The 27,821-nt window shown below is 40.7% G+C and overlaps 2 protein-coding genes across 5 annotated transcripts in view; one reads left to right on the top strand and one right to left on the bottom strand.

Annotated features, from left to right (window-relative positions):
* Positions 1–17,073, top strand: part of RNF32 (ring finger protein 32) — a 78,044-nt gene extending 60,971 nt beyond the window's left edge. Inside the window, exon 8 of one of the 2 annotated variants that reach the window (XM_074985075.1) lies at positions 16,847–17,073. In XM_074985075.1, coding sequence (XP_074841176.1) covers positions 16,847–16,894 — 48 coding nt within the window. In that variant the 3' untranslated portion in view covers positions 16,895–17,073. Of the gene's footprint in view, positions 1–6,068; positions 7,980–16,846 lie in introns of those variants that run through there. The other variant, XM_074985076.1, reaches the window with a different exon arrangement.
* Positions 1–27,821, bottom strand: part of LMBR1 (limb development membrane protein 1) — a 145,125-nt gene that overhangs the window by 10,138 nt on the left and 107,166 nt on the right. For all 3 annotated transcript variants that reach the window (XM_074985068.1, XM_074985069.1, XM_074985070.1), the window contains 10 exons: positions 26,611–26,737; positions 25,999–26,067; positions 23,977–24,041; positions 21,901–21,973; positions 14,716–14,796; positions 13,786–13,862; positions 13,465–13,542; positions 12,178–12,251; positions 11,853–11,943; positions 10,231–10,297 (listed from right to left, as the gene is read on the bottom strand). In XM_074985068.1, the coding sequence (XP_074841169.1) occupies positions 10,231–10,297; positions 11,853–11,943; positions 12,178–12,251; positions 13,465–13,542; positions 13,786–13,862; positions 14,716–14,796; positions 21,901–21,973; positions 23,977–24,041; positions 25,999–26,067; positions 26,611–26,737 (802 nt within the window). The remainder of the gene's footprint in view (positions 1–10,230; positions 10,298–11,852; positions 11,944–12,177; positions 12,252–13,464; positions 13,543–13,785; positions 13,863–14,715; positions 14,797–21,900; positions 21,974–23,976; positions 24,042–25,998; positions 26,068–26,610; positions 26,738–27,821) is intronic.

Here is a 27,821-nt window from a genome sequence, read left to right as displayed (position 1 = left end):
GGCAATGCCCAAAACAGTCTGTCCTCCTTAGACCCACTCCCAGGAGACTTCCTGTGGAGGCTTATCCTCATAACTCAGTTTTACTTTTGAATAGGGTAAAGGGAAATTTTCACTGGCTTCACCATCAAAATGGGGGGCAGGGACAGGGAGAAAAAAGCTCCATACACCAAGCTCCCCTTGAAACACAACACTCAAGTCAGAAATACTTGGGAGCATGTTTTGAACAATAGTTTGATTCCAAAAAAGGTTTCAGATTTGGAAAAGAGAAGTTACTCACTTGTAGCAACAATGGTTCTTCAAGATGTGTCCCCGTGGGTGCTCCACAGTAAGTGTCGGGCTCGCCCGGCGCCGCAGATCGGAATTCTTCTAGCAGTTTCCACTGGATCGCGCATGCACCGATGAGTGCCGCTCCCTTGCACGCCCTTGGTCATGTGCGTGATCCGGTCCCTGCCAGTTCCTTGACCAACCGCCCCGGATGCTCCTGAAAAACACCGGACAGAGATCCAAAGCGGGGAGGATGGGCGGGTAGTGGAGCACCCACGGGGACACATCTCGAAGAACCATCGTTACTACAAGTGAGTAACTTCTCTTTCTTCTTCGAGTGGTCCCCGTGGGTGCTCCACAGGAGGTGACTACCCAGTAGTAACCCCAAGTAAGGAGGTGGGTACTTGATTCATGTGCAGCTTGCCCCCGAGAGGACTGCTGTCGACAGACGGGTATCCTCATTCATGGAACACCCGATGCACGGCAAAATGCTTGGCGAACGTGTCGTAGGATGACCAAGTCGACGCTCTGCAAATGTCTTTCACTGCGATTCCCTTGAAGAAGGTCATTGATGCCACCACTGCTCTGGTGGAGTGAGCCCTGGGTGGGGCTAGAAAAGGGGTTTTTCAAAACTCGTAGCACAGTTTTATACAGGACACAATGTGCTTTGAAACTCTCTGGGAAGAGAGGCCTTCCCCTTTCAACCTGGGAGCGAGAGACACCAGAAGCCTGTCCGTTTTCCGGAAGGGCTTAGTTCTGTCTATGTAAAAGACCAACGCCCTCCTCACATCTAGGAGATGCAAGCACGCCTCCTTGCTGAAGCTGTGATGCTTCGGGTAAAATGAGGGTAATACTATTGGTTCATTAATGTGGAACGCTGAAGAAACTTTTGGAACGAAGGCCAGGTGTAACCGTAAGATCACCACCTCCTTTGAGAATACTGTGCAGGGCGGCGTTGCCATCACTGCTGCGAGCTCGCTCACCCTGCGGGCTGACGTAATCGCAAAAAGGAAGGTCGTTTTCATGGTAAGTAGTCGGAGGGGTACTGTGGCTAATGGTTCAAAGGGTGGTCCCGATAGCGTGTGGAGTACCAAGTCCAAACTCCAGGACGGTGGTAGCGGTTTTCGAGGAAGGTACAGGTTTACCAGCCCCTTCAAGAACCTAGTGACGATAGGATGGGCAAATACGATGGGCCCTTCCTCTTTGTGCCGAAAAGCTGATATAGCTGCGAGGTGGACCTTTAGTGAGGATAGAGAGAGCCCACCTCGTTTGAGGTCCAGCAGGTATTCTAGAATTACAGTTATAGGAATGTCAAGAGGAGCTAACTGTTTGGCAGAGCACCACGAGGTAAAGCGTGTCCATTTCTGTTCGTAAGTCCACCTGGTGGAGGTCCTTCGGCTACACTCTAAGAATTGTCTTACTCCCTCCGTACACGTGCTCTCTAAGGCGTTAGCCATGGATTAACCATGCTTGTAGGCGGAGTCACTGAGGGTGCGGTTGCACTATGGACCCCTGAGCCTGCGTGAGTAAGTCCGGCGCTACCGGTAGGGGGAGTGGTGGACGATCCGACATGCGCAGAAGCAGGGGAAACCATTGTTGTTGGTCCCAAGTGAGTATCATGTGAGCTCTCTCCCTTCTGGCTTTCTGCAGAACCTTGTGGATAAGTGTTGTAGGGGGAAACGCGTAGAGTAGAAGGCCCTTCCATGAGATCATGAAGGCGTCCCCCAGGGACCCACGCCCGATTCCTGCTCTGCAGCAGTACTGGGGACACTTCTTGTTGCGCTGGGTGGCAAACAAATCGACTTGGGGAAACCCCAGGTGCGAAAAATGCATCGTAGCAGGTCGGAGCGGATCTGCCATTCGTGCGTGAGTGCAAAGCGCCTGCTCATTTGATCTCCCTTCACGTTGTGGGCGCCCGGCATGTTGTTGGCAATGCACCACTTCCACAATTGGACTGCTTCTGCGCATAGCGCACGGGACCGTGCCCCTCCTTGTCGATTGATGTAGAACATGATGGAGGTATTGTCGGTATTGATCCCGACTACTTTGCCATGCAGGTATTTCCAAAAATGTCTGCACACATTGAACACTGCTCTGAGCTCCAGTATGTTTATGTGCAGTGTCTGTTCCGCGGGAGACCATAGCCCTTGCATCACCTTGCTGCCCATGTGTGCTCCCCATCCTATGTGGGAGGCGTCGGCTGTAAAAAAAATGGAAATTTGTGGTTAGTGGAAGGGCACTCCCACTAGCAGGTTCTTGGGATCTGCCCACCACGCTAGCGACTTCCGTACCTCCATCGTGTGTGATACTACCCTGTGGACAGTATGGGCTGCCGGTTTGTAAACGCTCACCAGCCAATGCTGCAGGCTTCGCATGTGTAACCTGGCATTCTGTACCACAAACGTGGCAGCTGCCATGTGCCCCAACAGTTGCAGGCATGTTAGGATCGGCACCACGGGGCTGTACATCATGACTTGCACCAAGGATTTGATGGTGCGGAAGCGGGTGTCGGGCAGGTATACTCAATGCGATAGAGTTTATGCGCACCCCTATGAACTCTGTATCTTGCGTGGGTTCGGTCTTTGACTTTGCAAGGTTGATAACTAGGCCCAGTGAAGTAAACGTGTTCGCAGTGATGCGTATCATGCGTAGGACCTCTGCCTTTGAGGCCCCTTTCAGTAGGCAGTCATCCAGATATAGAAAAATAAACATGCCCTGCCTGTGCAGGAAAGCTGATATCACTGCCAGGGTTTTGGTAAAGACTCTGGGTGCCGAGGATAGGCCGAACGGAAGAATCCTGTATTGGAAATGTTCCCCGCCGACCGTGAAGCGGAGGAAGCGTCTGTGTGCCGGGTGGATTGTTCTCTGAAAGTAAGCGTCTTGTAAGTCGAGGGCTGCAAACCAGTCTCCATCGTCCAGTGCCGTAAGTATGGAGGCAACTGTAATCATCTGGAAGCGCTGCTTGCGCAAGTATCGGTTGAGGCCCCGTAGGTACAAAATTGGCCTCCAGACTCCTGTTTTCTTCTCTGTTAGGAAGTAGTGTGAGTAAAAACCTTTCCCTTGGAATTGTACCAGCACTCTTTCCACCGCCCTATGAACATGAGGTGATCTACCTCCTGCTTCAGCCTTGCCTTGTGAGAAGGGTCCCTGAGAAGAGGCCGGGTGGAAGGTTTTGTCGGTGGTAGTGACTGGAAGGGGATCGTGTAACCCGTGGCTATAATTTCCAGTAGCCATTTGTCTGTTGTGATCTTTTGCCATTGGGAGTGGAACGGTTTGAGGCGATGATGGAACATGATGAGGTCAGTGGCACTGAGCGATGGTGTTGATAGTGCAGTCCTCGACATACCCGTCAAACTTGCTGCCTCTGGGCTTGCCCCGAGGTTGTGCGACTTTGTTGAGAACGTCGCCTGGGGGCCCTGTACTGTTGCTGCTGTTGATGGCGCCCTTGGTCATAGCCTCACTGATACCGTGCGCGTTGTGGTTGGTAAGCGTAGCGCCTTTGCTGAGGATAGAATTTCTTTGTCTTGTATGGAGGAGTGTAGATACCCAAGGTCTTAAGTGTGGCCCTCGAATCTTTGCTAGAGTGAAGGACCAAGTCGGTTGATTCTGCAAACAGCTTTTGCTTGTCGAAGGGAAAATCCACGATCTTCGCCTGTAGATCTCTGGGGATACCAGACATCTTGAGCCAGGATTCCCTATGCATTACCACTGATGCGGCTGTTGAGCATGCCACTGTGTCCGCCACGTCCAGGGCAATCTGAACTCCCGTTCGGGAGGCCGCGTAGCCCTCCTGGACGATCGCCTTTAACACTGGCTTCTTGTCCTCCGGGAGGGAATCCATGAGAGAGGTGAGTCTAGAGTAATTGTCAAAGTTATGGTTTGATAAATGTGCCGCGTAGTTTGCCATTCTCAGTAATAAAGGTAGAGGAGGAGTAGACCTTCCTGCTGAACAGCTCAAATTTCTTAGCATCTTTATCTGACCCCCCTGATTTCTACTGAGGCGTCTTCGACCTCTGCTGGGACGATTCGACCACCAAAGAATTGGGCTGTGGGTGGTTAAACAGGAATTCCATGCCCTTGGCTGGGACGAAGTATTTCTTATCTGCCCTTTTATTCGTAGGCGGAATAGAGGCCGGAGTCTGCCATATATTAGTGGCTGACTCCACAATGGCTTCGTCCAGTGGGATAGCGATTTTAGATGAAGCCGGGGGTCTCAGATTTTTCAGGAGTTTATGATGCTTCTCCTGTACCTCTGCTATTTGAATGTCCTGCGTGTATGCTACTCTTTTGAACAGCTCTTGGAATTGTTTAAGGTCATCCGGAGGGGAGACATCCCCAGGGACAATTGCCTCGTCTGGGGAGGATGAGGAGGAACCGCTGGGATAAACCTCCCCCAAGTCCTCTGGCTCCCGAGTTCACTAGTATGCTTGCTCCTTCGTGGGTGGTGAAGGAAAGTCTCGGGACTCTGGACCTAATTCCGCCTGGGACAGCTGCATTCCTCTCCCAGAGCGAGAGTGTACACGGGAGTATTGGCGAGGAGTGGGAGGGGATCTGCCCCTGGATCTAGACCTCCGATGTTGGTGTTCAGTATGATGAGGACGGCCATAACAAGATGGACAAGGGCCCGGTGATGGAGACCTGGTCCACGATCGGAGGGTGTACCCATGATGTCTGGGAGAGCGGGATCTCCGTGACGACACTGATAATGGTGAAGCTGGTTTGTGATAGTACTCATAGGGATCCATGCCCGAAAAGGGTGAAGGTGGCCTGAGCCAAGTCGAAGGTGGTTGGAGGAACAGAGAGGGAGGTCTGAAATAAGCCGGTGGAGTTGCCGCCCGGCGACACGGCGTGTGTATCTCCGGGGGGGGGTGCTGGGTGTTAAGGGCATCGCAGCCCTGTCTGGAGATGGACTGAGGTGCCGGGTTTTGGCTCTAGCTTTCCCCCGCCCCTGCAGGGTGGGTGCCGCCCCCTCCCGTGCCGGGGATCTCGGCCCCACTGTTGGCACCATGCTCAGTACCATCACAAGCTGTGCCGCGCGGGTAGCTTCCTCCGGCGCCGCTGGGCCCCGTGCTAGGAGCCCCTGCGCCGTCGGCACCGCCGATTCCGGTGCTTGCCGCGCTGGCGCCCGGGGCGCCCTCCATGCCGACTGCTGCATAGTCGGAGGCCTGGCTCCGGCCACGTGCACAACCACGCTGCTGCCTTCATCAGCCTGCGGCTAAGGGCTCTGTGTTCCACTCGTCCTGCTCGCTGGAACCGCCGGCAAGGATCGAGCCGGGAAGAGTTTCTTCTTCTTTTGCACAGAGGGGGTCAAAGATGCCACCTTCCTTTTATGTGACCCAGAGGGCCCTTCTGTGTGAGGCTTCTCTGGCGGCTCAGTCTGGAGGGCCTTATCAAACGAGATCATTTTGAGCCTCATCTCTCTGTTCTTCCTCGCCCTGGCTGTAAGCTTAGCACAGTGCGAACACTTCTGGGTAACATGGGACTCCCCCAGGCAACGAATGCACTCACTATGCCCATCAGAGGCTGGCATAGCCTCGCGGCATGACACACACTTCTTGAACCCCGAGGAAGCCATCGCGGTGAGTCTTTACTGTTAATAGGGTACTTAGATGCTAATCAGTGCGTTCTACCACCCAAATAACATTCACGGCCTTCAGGGTCGCGGACGGCTTAAACAGCCTTCTTTGTCCGCTCCTCTCCCCTCCGTTCCTCTTCTCTCTACTATTTTGTATGCCTTTTTTCTTTTTTTGTATAATAGTAAAACAACGAGCTAACAAGTAAAACAACTATCTTATCTGTCTCAGGCTTTAGAGCCGGAGCGGATTCCGTCTGCAGTTGTTGGCAGTTGAGAAGGAACTGGCGGGGACCGTATCGCGCACATGACCGAGGGCGCGCAAGGGAGCAGCACGCATCGGCGCATGCGCGATCCAGTGGAAACTGCTAGAAGAATTCCAATCTGCTGCTCGACAGCTACTGTGGAGCATCCACGGGGACCACTCAAAGAAGACGACTGTGTTCTTCATGTTTGGGTAAACCAATCTGCAGAGCTTTGTGCAGTGATAAGAGATAATTTAATTCCACCCCTTTCCAACTGCAAGAGAAAAGAGTTGCACAAGCCAAATAGTTCATTCAACAGATACCCTTGCCATTATCTGTACCAGCTATGCACTTCATTGTACAGTGACCCTGTATCTGAGCCTCTACACTGGTCAACACCACATCACGGCACTACAAAAACATGAACCACCTGAACCCCTGCATCAGCCATTTATCTAACCAGAAGAGGAGCAGATAACAACAACAAGGACCAACCTGAGCATTTAAGAAGAAGGAAAAAGGTCACAAGATCACAGAGAGAAATCACGGAAGAAAAAAGGACTGGACATAGGAAAGAGCCTTAAGGGATAACGGAGAAGGGTCTGATGTTGTCCACCACAGTGGAAAGGAGATGGCGAAAAGACACATGAACAAAGTGTACAGCTGCTTGGTCCTGCCATGGGGGCAGAGGGCTAGACTTGATGGTCTCTTGAAGTTCCTTCCAGGTCTAGTAAGAAGAAGGAACCAGTACGTTATTTTTTTTTAATTGCCTTATTTATTTAAAAATGGATATACACAGCCCTTATGGGAAGGGCGGGGGGAGGGGGAGAGAAGGAATGAGACTCCATTTTAGAAGTCTGTTGTAGTACTACAAAAGGTTATCCTCTGCTATGCTTAAATACATTCATAAAAAGTATTAATGATAAAATTTTGTATCTTTAAAGTCCTACCCTATCAACTATTCTGTTCCCTAGTTCATTTCACAATGTTAAATGATACTTTGTTGACAGTCGAGCATTTTCCAATCATAACCCGTAACAGAAAGGATGAATAAGCTTGAAAAACTTGTTTTTTCATTTTCACATTTGTTGCTAAAAATACATCCCATTCCAAGAATATGGCAGAAAAGAGTAGACAGCAACCTTAGTTAGAATTGTAAAATATATGCAACAATTCCCTCTACTTCATCTTAAATTCAAAGACTGGATTAAAAGAAAGTTAAAACATGAAATACTTGATAGCTTTCCCCAGTTTGCCTTTCCCATAATACTGAAACCCTGTTTTCTTTATAGTCTAGAAACCTGCTCTTTAATACTGTGAAAAGGCTATGAATCTGTTTAACGTATTTACTTCTTTTCATCTATTCAGTGCCACTGGGCGTAACATGTAATGCAATGGATGTTGATATTTTGCAAAGTGCCATATGACTCACTGTACTCTAACAGACTCTATTAATCTTGTTTGGACAGCTGGGTCTGTGCATTTGTTATCTGTGTTTTAATTGTTCCATTTTTTATTTATCTCTATGGCAAAGTATCCAGGAATTTCATCTGTTAGCTTTTTTTAAAGTGAGTTTTGCCACTAATTTATTTTCTACATGTTTCTACATAACAGTTGCACCCAGCATGTTCTCTTTCCTCAATAAAGTTGTTTTTATAGTGCATAACTAAACATCTTGTCCAATGAAAATGGTAAATGCCATAAAAATTAGTACCATAACATAAATGCCATAATTCTATTCTTAAATTTACATTACTATTTGAACACTGTGCAGTGGTCTAGATGTTAAAAAAAGTCATTTTATTTCTCAGATCTTTACCATATTTCCTCTTGATTTTAAGACTGGAAAACAATCAGATTTTGATTTTTTGTAAAATTTGGAATATCTAAATACACATTTTATTATTTTACACATGGGTTTGTTTATTTATTTAAAGCTGAGAACTTTGTGTTAAGATACAATTAACAATTTACTGTTTCACACACAGTCACTCCCTCCTAGTATATCACTGAATTTTAATGGCACCAAGTTCATAAATAGACTTGTAAGTGCCTGTTTGTCTTTGTTTGGGTGTTTTAAAATGTGATTCTTTGTACGATTATATACAGCATGACATGCAGTTAGACTTTTTTTATGGGGAAATCTTAAAGAGTTTTGAGCCTGATGGCACTTAGTAAAGTTGTTTGTTTTTCGCAACTAAGGGCTTTTGTACAATGCCCTGCAGTCTGGATTACAGGGATGTGAAGTGCAGCCAACACTAGCATGTTGCACTGTACCCTCCCCTACATGGATGTTGTGGGCAAGAACGAAGAGGTACTTTGTTCACACTGGGACCAGGTCTACACTGCAGGAGAAGGTTGACCTAAGATACGCAACTCCAGCTATGAGAGTAGTGTAACCGGAATCAATGTACCTAAGGTCGAATTTCTGCAACATCCTCACTGCAGGAGGTGGATGGAAGGAACTCTCCTGTTGACCTCCCTGACTGATTGCAACCCAGTGAAGTACTGAAGCCAATGAGGGTGCCATCAGTGGTTGATTTAGTGGGTCCTTACTAGACCTGTTAAATCAAACTCTGGGAGAGCTATCTCCAGAATGTCGATCTCTGGTAAGTGCAGCCAAGCACTGACAAAGTCCAAAGAGGGAGTTACAGCACAGCACACGTGCACCTGCCACACTTTACACCCCACAGTCTGATGCATGGGGTCACGCACAACGATCCTAATTAGAACAAAAGTTGGACGTTTTCAAATCTCCCTGTCTGAAGTTAAGCTCCTACTTCCATATTTAAACACTCAAAATGTAAGTGGACTGATTTTTGGAAGCAGCCAACACCCCCAAATCCCAATGAAGTTCAAATGCTTCACATCACTGAAAAATAAATTTAGGCACTCAGGTCTGGATCTGAAAGGCTGAACATTTCAATGCATTTCCAATACAAAGGGCCTCTCTCTTTAATGTATTACTCCAATTTTCAAGGAAAAGCATCCATGACAATTTTAACCAGAACTAAAGGTGTTTTTCCCCTAGCAATATTCCAGCTTAGCTTTTATCATATTAAGCTAACGAAGCAAGGATCATATGCAGAGTTATTTTAACAAAAACAATGAACTGTTTTCCCCATTATACATAAAGTGTGTTGATCACTTCATAAGATTTTATACTCAAGGCATTAAGCTGCTGCATCATCCATACATAGACTGTTATGCCATCCATTTATGACATCTATATGATCTAGGATGAAATGCATGCTTATGTAAAATAAAAACCAGTTTTAAGATGGACATGAAATAACCAGGCACTCCTTTCAAATGTTTTCAAATCTATTTTTTTTTGCTGTGTGCAATTTTACCTTCAAGAACAATGATATTCTTTAGTTTCCATGAGATACTAAGCCAGCTACGATATCAGACTATTTTTTCTTGCCTTCCTTGGCCTAAACCCCTTTAAAAATATTCCTTCAATCCACACTTTAAAGGAAACTAGGATCTTCTGATTATCATTTTAAAAAGTGGTGCATTTTATAGCACCTTAGCTTCTTATACCAAAATGTGTGATCCCTGTTATTTATATGTAGGCTTGGAAGGATTATGTTTCAACACACGCACACACACACACACACACACACACACACAAATTTACACACAGGCAAAGAAAGAAAAACGTTGCTTGCAAATTTATTAGGGTTAGATTTAAGGGGTTTTTTTATATAAAGTAGACAGTTTGTGTTTTTAATGGTTGCAAAACAAATTTTTGAATCTTAATATCTGCGATCACTAAATAATTAAAAGACTCTCTTCAATCTCTTGCAACTGTGAAAAGTTAAAACAAGTAAAAATTGGAAAAAATAAAACAAACATCTATATCATTCATTGAGATTCCAATGCAAATTTTAATTCAGCCAACCCTATTTAAATATTCATGGTGCCCTGCGACTTAAAAAAATATGTTTGATTTCAGCAAATAGTGCCAATGTAAAGTATGAAGTCATGTATACTTCCTGAGAAACACCATGAAAGTTATATTACTACATATCCAAATTTTCCTGAGAAAAATTTATTTACATGCCTGCATCAAAACATTATGGAAACATACAAAATAAAAAATACTTTGCTGTTATGATACTAAAATATTTGTATTGAACTTACCCAGTGTTCTTGACATCACTGGCAAAGCAGAGCTGAGCACTAAGATTGACACACAGTTTCCAATTATCTGTTTCAAACAAGAACACCCTCATCAAAATAGGTTTTTTACTGCAAGATATATGGCAGCTGAGATCTGATAAAGAACTATTTCTGAAAGTGACATCCTGTTATATACACTTAGAAATGTAATTTTATTTTAGATTATGCGAAGTTAATTTGTTCTTGCTTCTGCAAGATATCTCCTGTCATTCACAAACATTTTTACCTCCAATGACAATAGAAAAGGTTGAATATTTACTAATACCATGAGAGAAATGAACAAACATGTAATGCTACATTTTATTCTATAAACATACTCTCCAAAGGCTTTCATAAAAACAATGACTGCATAATTTAAAGCCAACTTTTATTCACTTGATAATTTAGGCCTCTATCATGGGAACAGTTCATGTGCCTACTTTTTTGAATCAGTCAATTGAGTTTGGGATGAACTTTGCGGAAAATTAAGTACATTTTAACTGGTTGCAGAATTATAACCTAATTATAAGAAGGCTGAAAAACAAAATGTTTCCTTTCCACTGAGTTTTATTGGGTAAATTTAGACAAACAATCTAACAGATTAGCCATGTTAGATTTGTTCACAGTTTTATTAAATCTGGACTTAAGTTTATTTTCTGAAACCAGTTTGTTTAGCTCTGGTTCTATAACAATTAAAAAGTACATAAAATATCTGTTAAAACGGTAAAAGTTTCTACCTTGCTATTTACTTCTATTTTATTTTTTCTAAAACTATTAAGGTACTGTAAATGAAAGCTGAGCAGTCATGAACACACAAACAAGAAGTTATTTATTAGAGATTTTCTATGCCTTCCGTACTTTCCCACTTCTAAGAATTTCTGGCAAGATTAAAGCAATACACTATATTTGAGAAGGAATTTCTTAAATACCAGAATGCACTGAATATTTAATTAAATCCAAACCCTGCCTCCTGCTTATTAAGTCTCTCCTCCTTGTCAGCTTGTGGGAATATTTTGTCAGAAACCTATGCATGTGTCTCAGAAACCTGTGCATGTGTCTCAGCATTAGGTAAAAGCATTTGCTATTCTGCAACCACTGCCCAATTGTGGAAAGTCAGCCTAGACTCAGACTGCAAAATGTTGCTGAATGGAACTCCTCAGTCTTACTTTAATTACTCAGATTTGAATTACTTTGTATTACTTGTAGCAACCAAGTTCTTCAGATTTCAAACAAGCTCCCTGAAGTACAGTTAGCACAATCAAAGTTACTCATTAGCAATACGTTTCCTTTGGAAAAAAAAATCCTTTCACTAGCTTTTCTATAGCTGGTTAACAAGCTCTGCTATTCCAGGCTTTTTACAAATGAATGGATGCCATCCAAACTAAACAGAGCACATCCTTTTTCCCACTCATTCAGCATTTTGAAAATCTTCCAGTTTGTGTTTACGCAGCTTACAAACAAATACTGATCACTGCAAATGAGCCATTCAGGGCAATTACTAACTAAAAGAGCCCGTTTGTCTTGGGTGGCAAAAAAAAAAAAAAAAAAAGTGCATGGGGGGCAGCGGGGGAGAGGGAACATCACTACCACAGACTTTACCTTACCTTTGTCATAGTTGTGTCATCCTTCTTGGGAGTGAAATTTCCAAAAAAGCGAAGGCTATAAAAGCCGACGACAGAGGATACCATAAGATAGCTGTGAGAATCAAGGAAACAAGAACCTCCAAGGAATGCAAATTTCACTCAAGTTCTCAACAGCCTCCAAAAAGTCTTAAGAACCAAAGAAAAAACAAAACCACTTGGAGTGCTTCAGAAGGGCTGACCTGTCTTTTTCTTCTTTCAAGGCAAGTGTCTTAGTAAATTACCAGTGTCCCAGAAACTAGACAAAATACTTGTTAACAGACAGAATTCTTACTTAAAGAAAGGATACAAAATCAAAATGATTTCAAGGGCTGCTCCCACAAAACCAAAAGTGGACAAGGAGGCACTTCCTATTCCAGGCCCCTACAAGAAGAAAAATACTTTGCATACTTTAATGGAATACAAGTATTAAGTGTTCAAAAAGTTAACATTTGTCTCTAGCAAAACTACAAAATCCCTGGATGGAAGGTGCTATGAACGACAAAAAGTATCATTTTACAATTAAATATTTTCTTGACACGAATCTATAAATTCAGATCTGACGAAGTGGGTCTTTGCCCAGGAAAACTTATGCTCCAAAATATCTGTTAGTCTACACGGTGCCACAGGACTTCTCGTTGTTTATAAATTCAGAATGATCTCAATTTAGGTTCACATGCTTTTGTAATTACACTGCCTAGAATTCAAATGTAACTAAAAACAAACAATGATGAGTCCTGTGTCACCTTAAAGGCTAATACATTTATTTGAGCTAAGCTTTTGTGAAATGGAGCCCTCTTCATCAGAAAACTTACTGCCCAAATATACTGGTTTATCTTTAAGGCACCACAGAACTGTCATTCTTTTTGCTGAAACAAACTAACATGGCTACCCATCTGAAAGTTAAGTAAGCCATTTCAATAAGAAAACAATTAGTTTACCAGCATTATGATTCAGACATGTAAGATCTATACCCCATAGTATATTTCATATACATTCCCAATCCCTAAAGCCAGATTCTTTTTATTGCACATAATGTTAACAGAATAGCAACTTGTACTAGATGCCTTTGTATAGCTGTGCAACTACAACTTGTGACTGTATTCATGCAGGTAGAAGAGCATTAACAAACACCAAGAACAACAACAAAAGTCACAATTAATGCTAACAATGAGCACTCTATTATTTTCTCGTGAGAAAGTGTAAAGTTTGTATTTCATGTGTAAAAAAGATGTGAAAACACAGAAGGATAAGGGGAAGGTTTGTTGTACAGATTTTTAATGGATTATTTTCCTGTAAAAACCTACTAATACCATACCACTTAAAAATATCTGCCCCAGTTTTCCAATGGCATACTATTTACCCATGGTTTTGTTCCCTATTACTGGGCTTTTTTCTGCTGAAAGGTCAATGAAGTTACTCATTTGATTAATATTATGCAAGTGTTTATCCGTTGGGAGGACCGAACACAAAATATCGATTTCAGGTGCGAAATACAATGTTTTTAAAGCTGTGAAAGCGCTGCCTCTCAGTAGAATTTTTACAAGAAAGCCTTCTTACATTTTCAAAATAATAAAGGAAAGGAAATTTACATTACCCCTGATCCCTTTGGCATTGCAGTTTCATCGATCAATAGGTAAAGAATGTTGCAGGCAACTAAGAGGACTGAGATAGACTATAAAGAAGTACAGACACTGTGTCAATTCTAAAAGTTAACATTTTAGCAAATGTTTAGCATTATGTAATTCAGTGAACATAAACAATCAATATATTTGTGAAGAAAATTTGAGGAGGGAAACAAATAGATTTCATATACTTTAACACGCATGTTACTCAAAACTATTAAAATTAGCCCCCAAGTAACTGAGAAGGCTCTACATGCTGGGCTGGGGGTGGGGGATGATGATGAAATTGTTACCGTCTCAATGAGCAACAGTATCATAACAGCTGGATACACTAAATTCCTCTCCCAGGCAGAAGCTTTCTTCCTCCGCTCTTTTCATAGGGTGAAAAAGGGAAACTTAGTACCATAATTTGAATAATCTTAAAATAGAACATAAATCTGTAAAAACAGTTAACTATATGTAACTTTCTAAAATAACTGTATCCATATGCGGTAGGTACCAATCAGTTGACAGAATATCTATATCTGAGCACAGCATAGACCAGTATAAAACCAGGGTGACAAAACTCCATTAAAGGAAGACTATGAAGTTCCTGTAAATCAGGTTTTATTTTTATCCATGTCTGTTGCTCACAGTTACACACCAAGGTAGCTGTTACAATATACTAGAGACTTTCTGGCATTGGTGCAGTTTTACAAGTTTTATTTTGTACTGCACATCTCGTCACATACTTAAAATATATCATGTACATTGATCCCTCATGTCCCTTTGGATAGCTCTGTGCTCCAGCAGGGCTCTGTAAAAGGTGGTGTTCCAGTAAATGCTGGGATATTACAAGGAGCATAAGTTGTGTATGTGCATGATCAAAAGCATGCAAATAATGTACTAGATGCTATGGTGCTCGAACCACGTGTCTGTATTAGGAGTCAGATTTTAATACATCTTTTTACAGAAATATAAAAAGCAAACCCAGAAGTTCTCAATGCATTTTCCAATTTATTTTGTTAAACATATTTGCTAATGAAGTACAATGGTGATGTGTTGTTGAATTAGAAACTCAAAGAAGTTTATTGCAAACATAGGCTTAGGATCATAGCTGATTTCAGTCAACAGCAAATAATTCTGGCATGCATATATTAACAAATTTCAACTGACACACTAAAGAAGACTTCTAATTAAAACTGCCAACTACATGAAACTATACAAAAGAAAAGCTGTATTACCTAATTTTGTTTTCATGCTCTTCACATTTTCAAGTTCCTGTCTCAGCTCTACTGTATTGTACTCCATAGTAGAAGACACACCTGTTCAGAGGCAAAGACAAGGAATTTTATTTTTTCACACTACTAATATTCCCACAAGAGAAACTATTAAAATACTGTTTAGGTCCCATTTACGAGCAGTCATCTTACAGCAACAATACTTATCCTTTGGTTCTAGAACTGCACACACCAATTTGGAAGATTGCAAACAGCTTCCACAAAACATATGTCTGATTGGAAATACTCTTGTTTTGGTCAGTAAGAGGCATCCCCCACACCAGAGGCACCACAGAGTAATCTGTTGGGAACCCTTCCTATGTCCTTAAGGAGCTGTAGAGGGGAGGATAGAGAAAAGTAGAGGATACTGAATCATGGTGTTACACTGAGCCAAAAATTATAGTACAATGGCTTGATATCTGGCAAGACTGCACCGTGCTGTTGTCTCAGTTTATTGAGACACCATTATTTAAACAATCCAATACAATCTCTGGCAGCCCTACAATATATTCAGTGACTTCCTACCACTACACTGGAAGATGAAGTGGATTTCTGCCTATTACACTAACCATAGTTATCTGAAAGAATAACTATTTCAAATTGACAGATTGGTTTCCTCACCTTTGTGTTCAAGGAACACTGACAACAGAGAGCAACAACAATGATTTTATGAGCCAAAAGTGAACAACAGCTTTACAGTGGCATGCCTTACATTTGCATAAGGAAGACATTTAAGTGTCATGCTAGTTTTATTTTTGCGATTCCACTGAATCCTTACCATATTTTAACCAAATATGTCAAAAGTTAAACTTAACAACAAAGTACTAGCAGGTCCTGTTGTGACAATTCATAGCTCATTCCCTTCGTAAGTGTTCTGTATCAAAAAAGTATTTATAATTTTAGTGACCTACCTTCCTTTGCTCAACTTAATGCCCACTTGTTGGTTCTGCATTTGAGAGTACACCTGGGGATCTATGCTACAGCTATTCATGCAGTAGAACCATAGAATCATAGGGGTGGAAGAGGTCATTGAGTCAAACTTCCTGCTAAAAGCAGACTCGATCCCCAAGTACATCATGACTTGTCTGTCTATGGTTCTTTTTGCATTTGTATTCCTTGATCCACTTCTTATGAAAAACAGAACATCAAAAAAAGCAATAGTTCTGTCATTCATCTCTCTCTCTCTCTATTTACTATCATACTTGTCACCACAGTATTTCATCCTTTATATTTTGAACATTAAATTAGAAAACAGATCAAAAGTTTGGGTATTTCATTTCCTGTAACTCAAAACAGTAAAACTGTTCTATCCTTGATGGCAAAATGAAACAAGGGCAGTGGCTCCCAATGCATTTACAGGCAAAGGGGGGGAAGAGAGTAAGCTACCACCAGACTCCTCGCTTCCCCGCCCACAACCACTTTCTGACTCATCCCATGATCCTCTCCCCTTGGAAAGGTGAAGTAGGAAGCAGATCCCTGTGCACAAACCTGGTTACACATGACAGACCATATGTATATTGATCTCGTTACGGTAAGTATCTTGTCTACTCATTTCATAATTTGGTATGTCTTTATGAGCCATTTCTCATTCCTTAAGCAGAGCAGAAAGTTTCCTAACCTAACACCAATAAAGAGTCACAATAGAAATCATGATTCTCTGTGTGATATTGTTTATTTCTATAATAAAGGTGTGACATGGGTTCTTTGAAGTAATGCCAGACTGTAGGTGTGGTAGCTCATGTGATCTGCAGTGAGTACTTGCTGAAGCACTCAATGGCAATCAAAACTGTATACAACATTCTAAACGCAACCTCACTCATTTTCTACATGCTACTCTGGTTCTTATACCATGTCCAGAGAGATGGGAACCAGGCTTGTGCTAAATTTGAGTTACATGGGGTTGCAAGGAATGCAACCCGTGCATAAGTTGGGGGTCTACTGTTCTGCTTAATTTCAATGTGGTTGAACATTTAGCCAAATATGTATTTCAAATCAGTAATTTTCTTCCAGAAAACGTTGAACTTCTGCTTTCAATTAACATTTTTCTCTCAAGTTTTGTATCTACTGTGACATAATTAAATTTAAATTTCAACAGGTTTTCTTCCTTAGCAAGAAACCCAACGCTACTTTTGCATATACATAAACTCATGCTGACATCACTAGAGAATTACATGGATGTATCTGTAAGTCAAACTTGTTCCACTGAAAGCCTAACAAGGGATGAACAATAAATAAGACCTGTAAAAGGTATTTTGTACTACTGTTTTCTCTTTATTCTAGATTTCCAGAATTACATGAAACATAAGAATCTAATTTGTCATGTTTCCAAGGCACTTTCTTACAATATATCTAAGTTTTTAAATTTACAATGGTTTTTAGCTTTTCATGGTTTTATTTTGCTCTATGCTCTTGAAGTGTGAATTTGAGAGGGCTAAAGCTTTGCCTTATTTTCTAATAAAATACCTGACTTATGGAATGACTACTAAGTTAACAAGTGTCACAAGTTACTGTGAACTCCTGGCTCCAATGAAGTCAACTGAAACATTCTGACTTTAAGGCTGAAAGCCAGGCCCCATTAATTTTCTATACAAAAATTAAAATTAGCACTTGACACTTATCCTCCTTTGCAATGTACTTGGAGATTACTAGAGAAAACCTCTATTCAAGAGCTATGTAGTTTCATTTTACTACAGAATTTTACGGCTCAACACAACTTCCAGTGACCTCAATTGGAGTCTTTCCAACAATGTCAACGGTAGCTTCATTAGGCCCTTAATATCTAACCTGAAAGGGAACAGGAGTCATTCATGGGACACAGCTCTTGTAAATTTTTCCTTAAAAGTGATGGCAAGTAACTAGCTATTCTACAAAAGAATCACATTTTACAAGGGAGACAGTAAGACAAAGTTTTAGATCAGTCAAAATACTATTTGATGAGGATGCAGCTAAACATTTAAAGCTCTACAAACATATTAATTTATTTCAAACATGAACAAAGTTCAATGTCAGCATTGTCTAGCCAATAAATCAAATTGGTAGACAAAACTTGTTTGGACTAGTTATGAAAAATTAGAAGGGATTCTCCAAGAAAACCACAAAGCCGCTCATTTAAGGTCAATTTAACAGTATTATTCTGTTTTTCTTCCAGCCCTGACGTAAGATTTCAGTACCTCAAAGGAAACTGTAAGAGTATCTATTTGCATTCCCCCTAGGTGATTGGCAGTTCAACACCAATTAGTTCAAAATTACACTGTTACTAACGTGCAATAAAAACACTACCTTTCATCTTTCTTACATAGGTAAGGATACCTTCAGAGCCAATATCTTTGATCACATAAGTATTTTTGATCCTGCTCCACCCGTCTCTTTGGATTCAGGAAAACTAATAGCTAAAGGCAACTTTTTTCTCTTTTAATATAAAAAAGTCCCAGCTTTATTCTTCTTCTGTAGAAGTGATGTGAGTATTGAAACCTTATATGCTAGAAACAGAAACTCTTTCCCAGTATCCCTTCAATAACAAAAAACGTTAGGATAAACATCGGAATAGTTTTTTTTTTAAATTCTGGTTATTCACTCATAAGATGTATTTGTAAGATGATATAAAGAAATTAACATTAATAATTCTAAAGATAAAAAAACAAGTAGTCATGTAGCACCTTAGGCTAGGTCTACACAGCAATTGTGTAAATTATTTCAAAATAACCTATTCCAAATTTGGTGACATCCAAAGGGCACCAAATTTTGGAATAAGGGGCTATTCTGAATGTTTCGTTAATTCTCATGTGACGAGGGGTATGGGAACCAGAAAAGCATGCCTGAAATAGCAATGCTATTTTGGGTGATCTGAAAAGCTCTGGTGTTGCTATTTTGGGGTACTTTTGTATCCTGAAAAAGCCCCTGCCATGTAGACATAGCTTTAGAGACGAACAGATTTATTAGGGCATAATCTTTTGTGGGTGAAACCCACTTTATCAGATGAACTGGAGTGGAAATACAAAGTCAAGTATATAGGTAAGAATATATTACTGCAAAAGAAGTTACTATCCATTGTAAATTAGGGTGGGCAGTCAGGGTGACTGTAGCAATAGGGAGATGTGAAAATCTATCAAGGGAAAGTTGTCTCTGTGAAGTTTTAACCGATTTAGATCCTTACTGAGGCCTAATTGTACAGTTTGAAATTTGCAACTGAGCTCCAATCTGAAGAAGCGGGTCTTAGCCACAAAAGCTCATGACCTAATAAACATGTTAGTCATTAAAGTGATACAGAACTGGCTTGTTATTTCCAATCCAGCTGGTTTCCCTTCTATAACTGAGTTTTGAAGGTTTGGGGTGGGGTGGGGTTTTTTTCCATTTCGGTTTGGGTTTTTTTGGATGGAGGGGTAAGGGAGGAAGAATGGCTATTATCAAGTCCTTTATTGAATGTCCCAAGTAGTTAACATGTTCCTCTACAGGTTTATGTATGTTTCCTTTCTTGATATCTGATTCATGCTCATTTTTCCTTTGATACAAAAACTGTTCGATCTGTCCAATATACACGACAGGGAACACTCCTGGCACTTGATGGCATATATAATGTGAGTGGATGTGCAGTTGTATAACCCCCGATGATGTGGCTTATGTTGTTAGGTTCTGTGATGGTGTCACTTGTATAAATATGTGGACAGAGTTGACAGTGGGATCTGCTTCAGGGATAGGTTCCTGGGTAAGTGTTTCTGTGCTGTGAGGTGTGACTAAGTGAGCCCAGGCTCCAGTTTGGGAACTGCTCAGATGCGAGGACTAGTCTGTTCCCCAAGGTCTATCAGAGTGAGGGATCATTCTCCAGGACAGATTGTAACCTATCCCTGCAACAAACCCCACAGCCAACTCTGTCTACTTACCTATATAAGTGATAATAAATACTTGAACTAAAAGGCCATTTTCTTCACAAAGTTTCTCTACATACCATAAACACTGTCATGACAATATAAAAAAGTCAGCAACAAACATTGTACAGTTGCTAGCTAACATCAAACACCAAGAATGATTATAATTACCCCACCATAGCTTCAAAGAGATTCACTGAACACACCTTTGCATGTTCTGGGTCTAAAAAAGTCATCTGTGCAGCAGCTGCTGTAAACCCGATACGCAGTATACTCTCAACCTAGCTCAGATGCCCATCCAGGCCTATGGGCTTTGCAGTGTGATCAGAGAGCCTGTAACCTCACCTATTTTACATCAGGACGGGAGTGAATTCCAAGAGAGTGGCCAGTAGGGCTGAGGCTCCACCATCTTGTCTGCCAGAAAGACTGGGTAAGTAACTCACCTGACTCCTACCCCACCCCACCCCAATCCCAGAGAGACCCTATATGCTGCAGGGGACAGGAGGCTGCTGGATGGGGTCAGCCCCCATACAGCCTGCAGGCCAAAGTAGTGGGTACTGGAGCCTAGGCGCAGCACCATGGAAACTCAACTCACCCATACAACCTGCAGGCCGTGGGGGAGATGCAAGAGGAGGGCAGCCCACTGGAGCCTGCCCCCACTCAGACAGCTTGCCGATCACAGGAGAGGCAGGTGGATACCATGAGGGAAGGGGCAGGTGGAGGAGCAGCCCCCAGAAGCATGCTTCTCCTGCCTACCCGCCAATGTGCCTGCAGGCTGTAGCCAGGCAGCTGAAGAGGAGACATTCCCCACCGGAGCCTGCCCTTCCCGCCCCGAAAGCCTACAGGCTGCAGGGAGACAGCTGGAGTGGGAGCAATCCCTGGAGCCTGGCCCTTCGCAGACAGCCTGCAGACCTGGAGGATGCAGGGGGGCATATACAGGGGGGATATCCCCCACCAGGCTTTCCTCCCTCCCCTCCCAGCTTGAAGACCCTGGTCACAGAGGAGCAGAAGAGAGTGGAGGCTGCCCACCCCCACAGACAGTCCGCAGATCACAGCAGGAAAGCGATTATTTAAAGAAAAAGCATGTTTTTTTTCATTTATTTTCAAAAAACCACTTCCGTTAAAAACCCGAGCAATGTCGGTATATCAGTTAATATTATATAATGAACCGAAGGGTGGTCAAGCAACTTACAATACAACTTATCAATACCTTGATGAAGATGGTAGCACTGTATGTCCCAAAGGGGACAACAGAATGCAGAGTGAAGACTGAAGGCAAGAATGCAGGGAAATAGGGCAAGAGAATGTCAGTGAGCAGGAAGTGCAAGACAAAATGTGAGGAAACTGAGGACAAAAGGAGAGCAGAAACAGAAGGAAAAGGGAATAAAAATGCAGTGAATATAGGAAGAAGTTGACAGGCAGGAGAGGAATATATTTAAGCCTCCCCTGAGTAACTAGAGCAAGACACCAGAAGGGTGGGCACAGGACCCAGGGCTTTTTTTTTTTAAAGTCTAAAAATACTCACACAAGTTGGGGATGTGTTGCTTCTTCGCAGGGTTAAAATATAAATAAAATAATTTAAAAGGTAAACCAAAACAATTTTACAAAATTATTTTTAATACCAACTCAAGATTCTTTGACATCTTAGTGTCTGCAACATTACAGATATGTACTTCGCCAATAACTGTTTACGAAGTGCTTTGACGTAACATGGAAGACACAGAAAAAGAGCAAATTTATACTAAATACAAAAACGCAGGATCTACTTACAACTTTCTGAACCTACTGTTATGAATTACTTTAAATTCTCTGTTGGAAGCCTCAGATCTGACATATAAAATTTAAGCTAGTAATCAAGTTAAAAATAAATCATGGATCACCAAGTGAGAATGCATTTCTTAAGCTGACAAAATGCAGAAATCCTTCCTCTTTACAGTATCTGATGTCTTACCAGTAACTGGATTCCTCTCCAAATTAGACTAAGAGCACACCTATAGCAACTTAAACATACGATCCATCACAGTGGCAAAGATGACCTGTTGCCAATTAGTTTGAGCCTTCACATTAGACTTCCTGAATATGCTCAGAAAACCACCAATAATAACAATATAAAACAGAGAGAAGCCTCATGGTCCCATGCAAATAGCGCAAGGAATAGCTCAGGCAAGTGAAAGTCTTCAAGTTCTATGACAAGGTAAGAGACCCTACTAATTCTATGGTGAAATGAAGACCAAGAAGTGATATTTTACTCTGTTTTAAATGTTACATTATCACACAACACATGTACCATTTAGTCTTCTCTGGATTGCTTCTTCCTCTAAGGTGATGATGTATATCTGTTCATCCAGGTCTTCAAGGATCTGAAATTTGAAATGCAAATTCTAATTGATAAACACTTTCATTTACATGTGATATCTTGCCTGCCTGAATTTCTAAGGCTACTTTTCGGATTAAAACCTACTTTTAAGCAAATATAAATGTTACTAGAACAAGGCACCATAAAATATTATCACATTGCCTATGATTAAAGATACTTAGAACTTCAATTGCAATCAGATTTTCCCATGGTTGATTTTCCCATAAGCTTTCCTTTTGGTCTGAAACTTTCTGTTTAGTCTCAGTCCAAAGGAATTTTTAGGGGCTGGGGGGCATAGGAGGAGTTTAAGATAAATTCAGTCATTTAAACTACACCAAAAATAAAATAAAAAAAAAGGCACTTTGTGCAACTCACCCCCACCTCTCCAAAATAAAACAAAAGGCTAGTAACTTTTCAAATTTCACATTTGGGTTGACTACAACAAGAATTAGAGTTCGTAGAAAAATTACTATACAATTTACACGACAAAACTTTTCAGTGTCTGAAATTTCAAGCAGCAAAACTGCCAGCAAAGTTGTGGGAAAAAAACCAAAACTCATGAAGTTTTTAATTGCTAGGCTTTATGCATCTATAGGGCATTTAAGTTTTAAAAACAATAGTTGCAGAATTCCTTCTTGCTCGCTACTGTCAAAAGATAGGATTTTATATGTCATTTATTCACAAAAATACTGGGCAATAAAACTGGGGGGAAAAAAAGTTAATGCTCTCATGCTGTCGTCTCCCTGCCTTCTTTCATGAAGCATTCATGTACACTACAGGTTGAACCTCTCTAATCTGGCACTCTCTCATCCTGCAACTTCCTTAATCCAGCATAATTTTAGTTAGCCAGGCGACAAATTATCACGAGCGTGGCCAAGCTTTCCACAGTCCTAGAAATTTTGTTTACAGCCACCAGTCCTGGATCTCAGTGTTCTGTGCTGTTACTTAGCTGTAATTTACCTCTAAATGTCTTCTAAGAGCCCAGTAAGCACTGAAAGTATTGATAAAGCTGCTGGACAATATTGACCTTCTGCGGTCTGGCAAATTCTCTTGTTTGGCACTGATCAGGTCCTGAGGGTGAGGGATGAGGGAGGTTTAACCTGTACAATCTTCCCTGAATTCACAGAAGGCCACTACTACTTCCACATTAAGCCCCTCTCACAGATCCATTTCTGCCATGATGCTTATAGTGAACCAAGCACCCCAGTACATAAATTTCCTACTGCTTATTCCCTTACAATCCAAGGACAAACGAGTGAAGTGTGGATGGGAAGTGCCTCAAAGCAGGGATCAGACTATTGTTTTGAAAGTATCTAACATACAGTGGGCATGACCACAAACAAAATACATCTTTACTAGTAATGTTTAAATCAACCATAGTGCATATTAAGCTACTCAGTTAAATTGGAAAAAATTAAATACCATCACAGGAAAGTTTTATGAACAGCAGAGATATCATGGTATGAAATCAAGATGTTCTATTTCTTACCTATTCACTATTTCTACACTGAATATGAAAATTTAGCAGAACTGCAGAGCAAAATTACTAGCCATGTGTATATAATTGCTTAAATTCAGTTATTCTAGAATAAGTAAATACATATTGATTACAGGATCAGATTTTATAAATTAAAATAGTCATTTAAAAAGAAAAAACATGCAAAAATTCTATGATCAATCCCAATAGGAGCAACTCAGGCCATGATGCTACAAAGACTGCCACAAATGCCTAATTTTAAGCATGTTGATAGCTGCCTGTCTACTAAAGTTAAGAACCTGTATAAATCTTGGCTAAAGCAGGGGCCATACTGTGTAAAACATGGGACTCTGGTTTTAAATTGCAGCCACCAGAAAGTTCTGCAATTCAGTAGCACAATCGATTTCCTTTGTTTAATATGTGCAAGTAATTATTTTGCAAAAAGAAAACAAATTTGTCTGAGTATGGCTATACTACTGCACCTTCTATTTTAAAATACTGCCAAAAGTATAGAAATATATTATACTTACTGTTGGCTTCACTAGCAACTGACCCATCACTGTAAACATTCGTGAAAGCCCCACTGGCGTGCATACTATGGAGGAAAAGGTATAAATTAGAAAATGTAGACCAATCATATCCATATGCTCAACAACTGAATACTATTCTTTTTCAGCAAATTTTTAATCCACCGTCTGTATTTCACCATCACCCTACAGACTGAATCTCTCTAATCCAGCACCTTCAGGACCTGACCAGTGCCAGATAAGAGAATTTGCCGGACTACAGGAGGTCAATATTGTTTAGCAGCATTATCAACACTTCCACTGCTTAGTGGGCTCTTAGAAGACACGTGGGGTAAATTACAGCTAAACGACACCAGAGAACTCTGAGAGATGGGAATGGTGGCTGTAAACAAACTTTCTGGGACTGCGGGAAATTTGCCCACACCGATGATAACTAAAAATCATGGCAGATTACAGATGTTGCTGGACACGAGAATTCCGGATTAGATAGGTTCACCCTGTACAAATATCACAGATATCACTGAATACTGAACAATCCTGTCAGTCTGGTCTGAGATTACAAACACTCATGGTCAAAAACTTTTTTCCAACATGGAGTAGAATGCAATCAAAGATCCCTGGATATGTTTAAACTGGCTACTCTATGTAGTTGTGGCCATATTCTTTGAATAAATTGTTAGCTGTGACTTTACACAAATAGATGAATATAAATTTGCTTCCTATCTTATTAAGCTGACAATAGCTTCAGTAAATTTCTCTTTTATTAAAAAACAAAAACAAAAACTGCCTCATTTACACTACTGCTAATGAAGACATTACCATTAAAAGTCTCTTACACAAGTTAGGTCATTCTCAAGAATGGTGTATGCATAAATTGGGTAAGTATGAGCATTAGCTACCATTTGTAACGTATTTCCAGCGTCAAAAGGTCATGAAGAACATCTTTGCATCAAATAGTGTATAACGTGAATATGTGGGAGATGTTGGAGATGATTTGGACAGAGGGAGAAGTGAGGGCATAAACTTATGATACCCATTATTAAAATAAGACATTCTTGTTTAACAAGGAGGTATAAAAGAATGAAGTGTATTGTTCCTTCCCCTTTACACTCTGTTTTTATTAAACAGTATTTCACTAAAACATTAAGTTACATTAAAAAAAAATCAGACTTGGCACATAAAATCAGGCAGCTAAATCCATGCCTGATGACATCTTGTCATCAGACTTCATGTCTGATAAAGTGACAAGGGCTGGCCCTGTCCTCTGTAGTGAGCCAAACACAGAATTCCCACAATGGCTGTACACTTTTTAACTAGAATTCAGATAAAACTCATGACAGTCACAAAAAGGCCACTTTCCCTTCCTCAGCAACTGCAGAGAAATAAGGTTCAAACTGATAAGGGAACTGCAAACTCTCAGGAATTTGTAGCTTTACAGCATCATTTCCCCCCCAATGGGAGAGCGAGTCATACTGTAGGTGGCCCAGGCTGACTGGAGGTAGAGACTGGATGCATGACAGTCAACCGATATGCCAGTAAGACTGGACAGGGCCCAGCTCACCACAGCCAACAGACTAGGGATTCTCTCCACACCCCACCCCACCTCACGCCACCCACCCCACCCCTCCCAGGAACAAAAGGAGATATTTCAGTTGCAACAGTAGGGAGATTTGCCTAGTAATTATGACGCTTAAGTTCTGGATCAATTCCTGTTCTGACTGGTTGTGCAATATTCTCCCTGCTCCCCCTCCTACACACTTTGTAAAAATTCAGATACCTAGTGTTTTCATTCACAAATTAAGCCAAGGTCCTGATATACTACGATGAAAGATACTGTACAAATTTTTAAAGCAAAAATCCTTCATAGAAGTGCAAATCTACCGCTAGCAAAATATTTCAGAAAATAGCTAAGTGAAAAAAAAATCCATGCTTTTTTCATGTCCAAGTTCTATGCAGTTGGTCACCTGAACCTCCTATAACTGAAAAAATCTTACTTTTCTTCTAGAGTAGTCAGAAAATACTTACAAAGAAGTAATAAACATCCCATCAACGAGATACAGGAATATAAATAAGGTAGGTAGAATTCCCACAGATCTGTAAAGGAAATTTTTGATGCAATGATAGTCTATTAAATATAACATATGATATTTATGTTCTATTTGACTCTATGTACAAGTAGTTAGTGAACACTAGGAAAACAATTTTGAGCGTGATTGGCTTAAATGTCAATCCTTCCTTCAGTTAGAACAATTCAATTAAACGGCTTTTTTAGGATTGAAAATTATGACTTTAAAAAGTAAATAAATAATTAAGCAATTTATAAAATTACAGACAACAATCTCTGACATTTTGGGAAGAAAAAACAAATACTGTATCTGAAAAGCTATTTGAGAAACCTGCTTCTAACATTAGGTATGTAGATACTCTGAACAAGAAAGCTGAATTTCATTAAGTATGCCAAAAGGATGCAAAAACATCAACTGAATACAAAAACCAGGTGCTGACTGGGAATGTGTTACGTTTGTTCAAAGAAAAAATAAGTGCCTTATGGGCCTTCACTATAAATGAATTGTAATTGAAAAACACCTACTTCTATACTGTACACAGTAAAAATTATTTTAAAAAAATATTCCATACCATACAAAGATTCCATACTGGCAGCATCATTGTCAATGAGAGCTGAAGCCACCCACACAATTCCAAGGATAAGCAGCCCAAGAAGAATAAGCATTACAAGTGTTTCCAAAATACGTGCTCTGATACCCTAGGAAAATACATAACAGTTTTAATATATTCAAAATATTCTGAACATAAGACAAATTAAGTAAGACATTCTATAACTTTATGCACACCTACATCTAAATTTTAAGACCAAATGCAAGCTATTTTTACACACAAGCCAGAAAGCATCTAAGTGCTTATGCCTTCATACTGTCCAGACTAGCTTTTCCCCCCTTAAAACCATAGACAATTGTTTAAAATTTCTTAAGCTTTACAGTTCTCATTAATCTCATTATTCTATAAAAAAATCTTTATACCTTATGATTTTGTTAGGGCAGTTGTAAAAGATGGATTACTTTTCTAATACTTTCAGCTAACGAAGTGGATTAGCAAATTTTTATCTATGATTCCAATCAAGGGAATGGAAAGCCAATTATGGCAAATAGCCAAATAGCCCAGCCAACATTAAACACTGCATAGGTACAATGCACCAATCTACTTAAAACAGTCTTCCATGGTAATTGCTTCTGCATCATTCCTCACAGTCTATAGAGCCCTCAAGTGTACAGTTAGAGTACTGCTCATTCTCTATCCAGCCATGTATTGCTGCTGAAGCCACTCAGTTACATTGTGCCTTTAATATGCCTGGACTGAACACTAGTCATCTCAAATGCACATACAACACACAAGCATATAAAAAGGTCTCTATGAAACATAAGTGCATGAACTCTGAAAGGCTTTATGAATTCATCATTCAGTTCACAAATTTAAACAGCATATATATGAGAAAGAATGCATTTAGCAGTCCAATGAATTACAAATGTTAGTATTACTATCAGAATCTAGACTCTTTCTTTATACATCCCTAATATACACCGCCCTGAGATTACACTAACAGTTTTTACATTTAATTTTCTCAGTTTTACCAAAGAAACCTTATTTGAGCATTTTCAATATAAGTCCCCCTCAGTTCTGCTGTGGTCAGAACTGGTCTGAGGGTTCTGGCTTCTGTTGCTTGCACATGTGAAGGTAGATAAAAATCAATGACTTTGTTTTTTAAATCAGAATTTTTTGTTATCAGATTTTAAAATAATCAATAACACTAAATTTTTCATTTAAAAATAACA

Source organism: Carettochelys insculpta, chromosome 2 (assembly GCF_033958435.1).
Source record: "Carettochelys insculpta isolate YL-2023 chromosome 2, ASM3395843v1, whole genome shotgun sequence".
Lineage (NCBI taxonomy): Eukaryota > Metazoa > Chordata > Testudines > Carettochelyidae > Carettochelys > Carettochelys insculpta.
The sequence above is the reverse complement of the archived record's forward strand: the minus strand, read 5'-3'. Positions and strand labels throughout refer to the sequence as shown.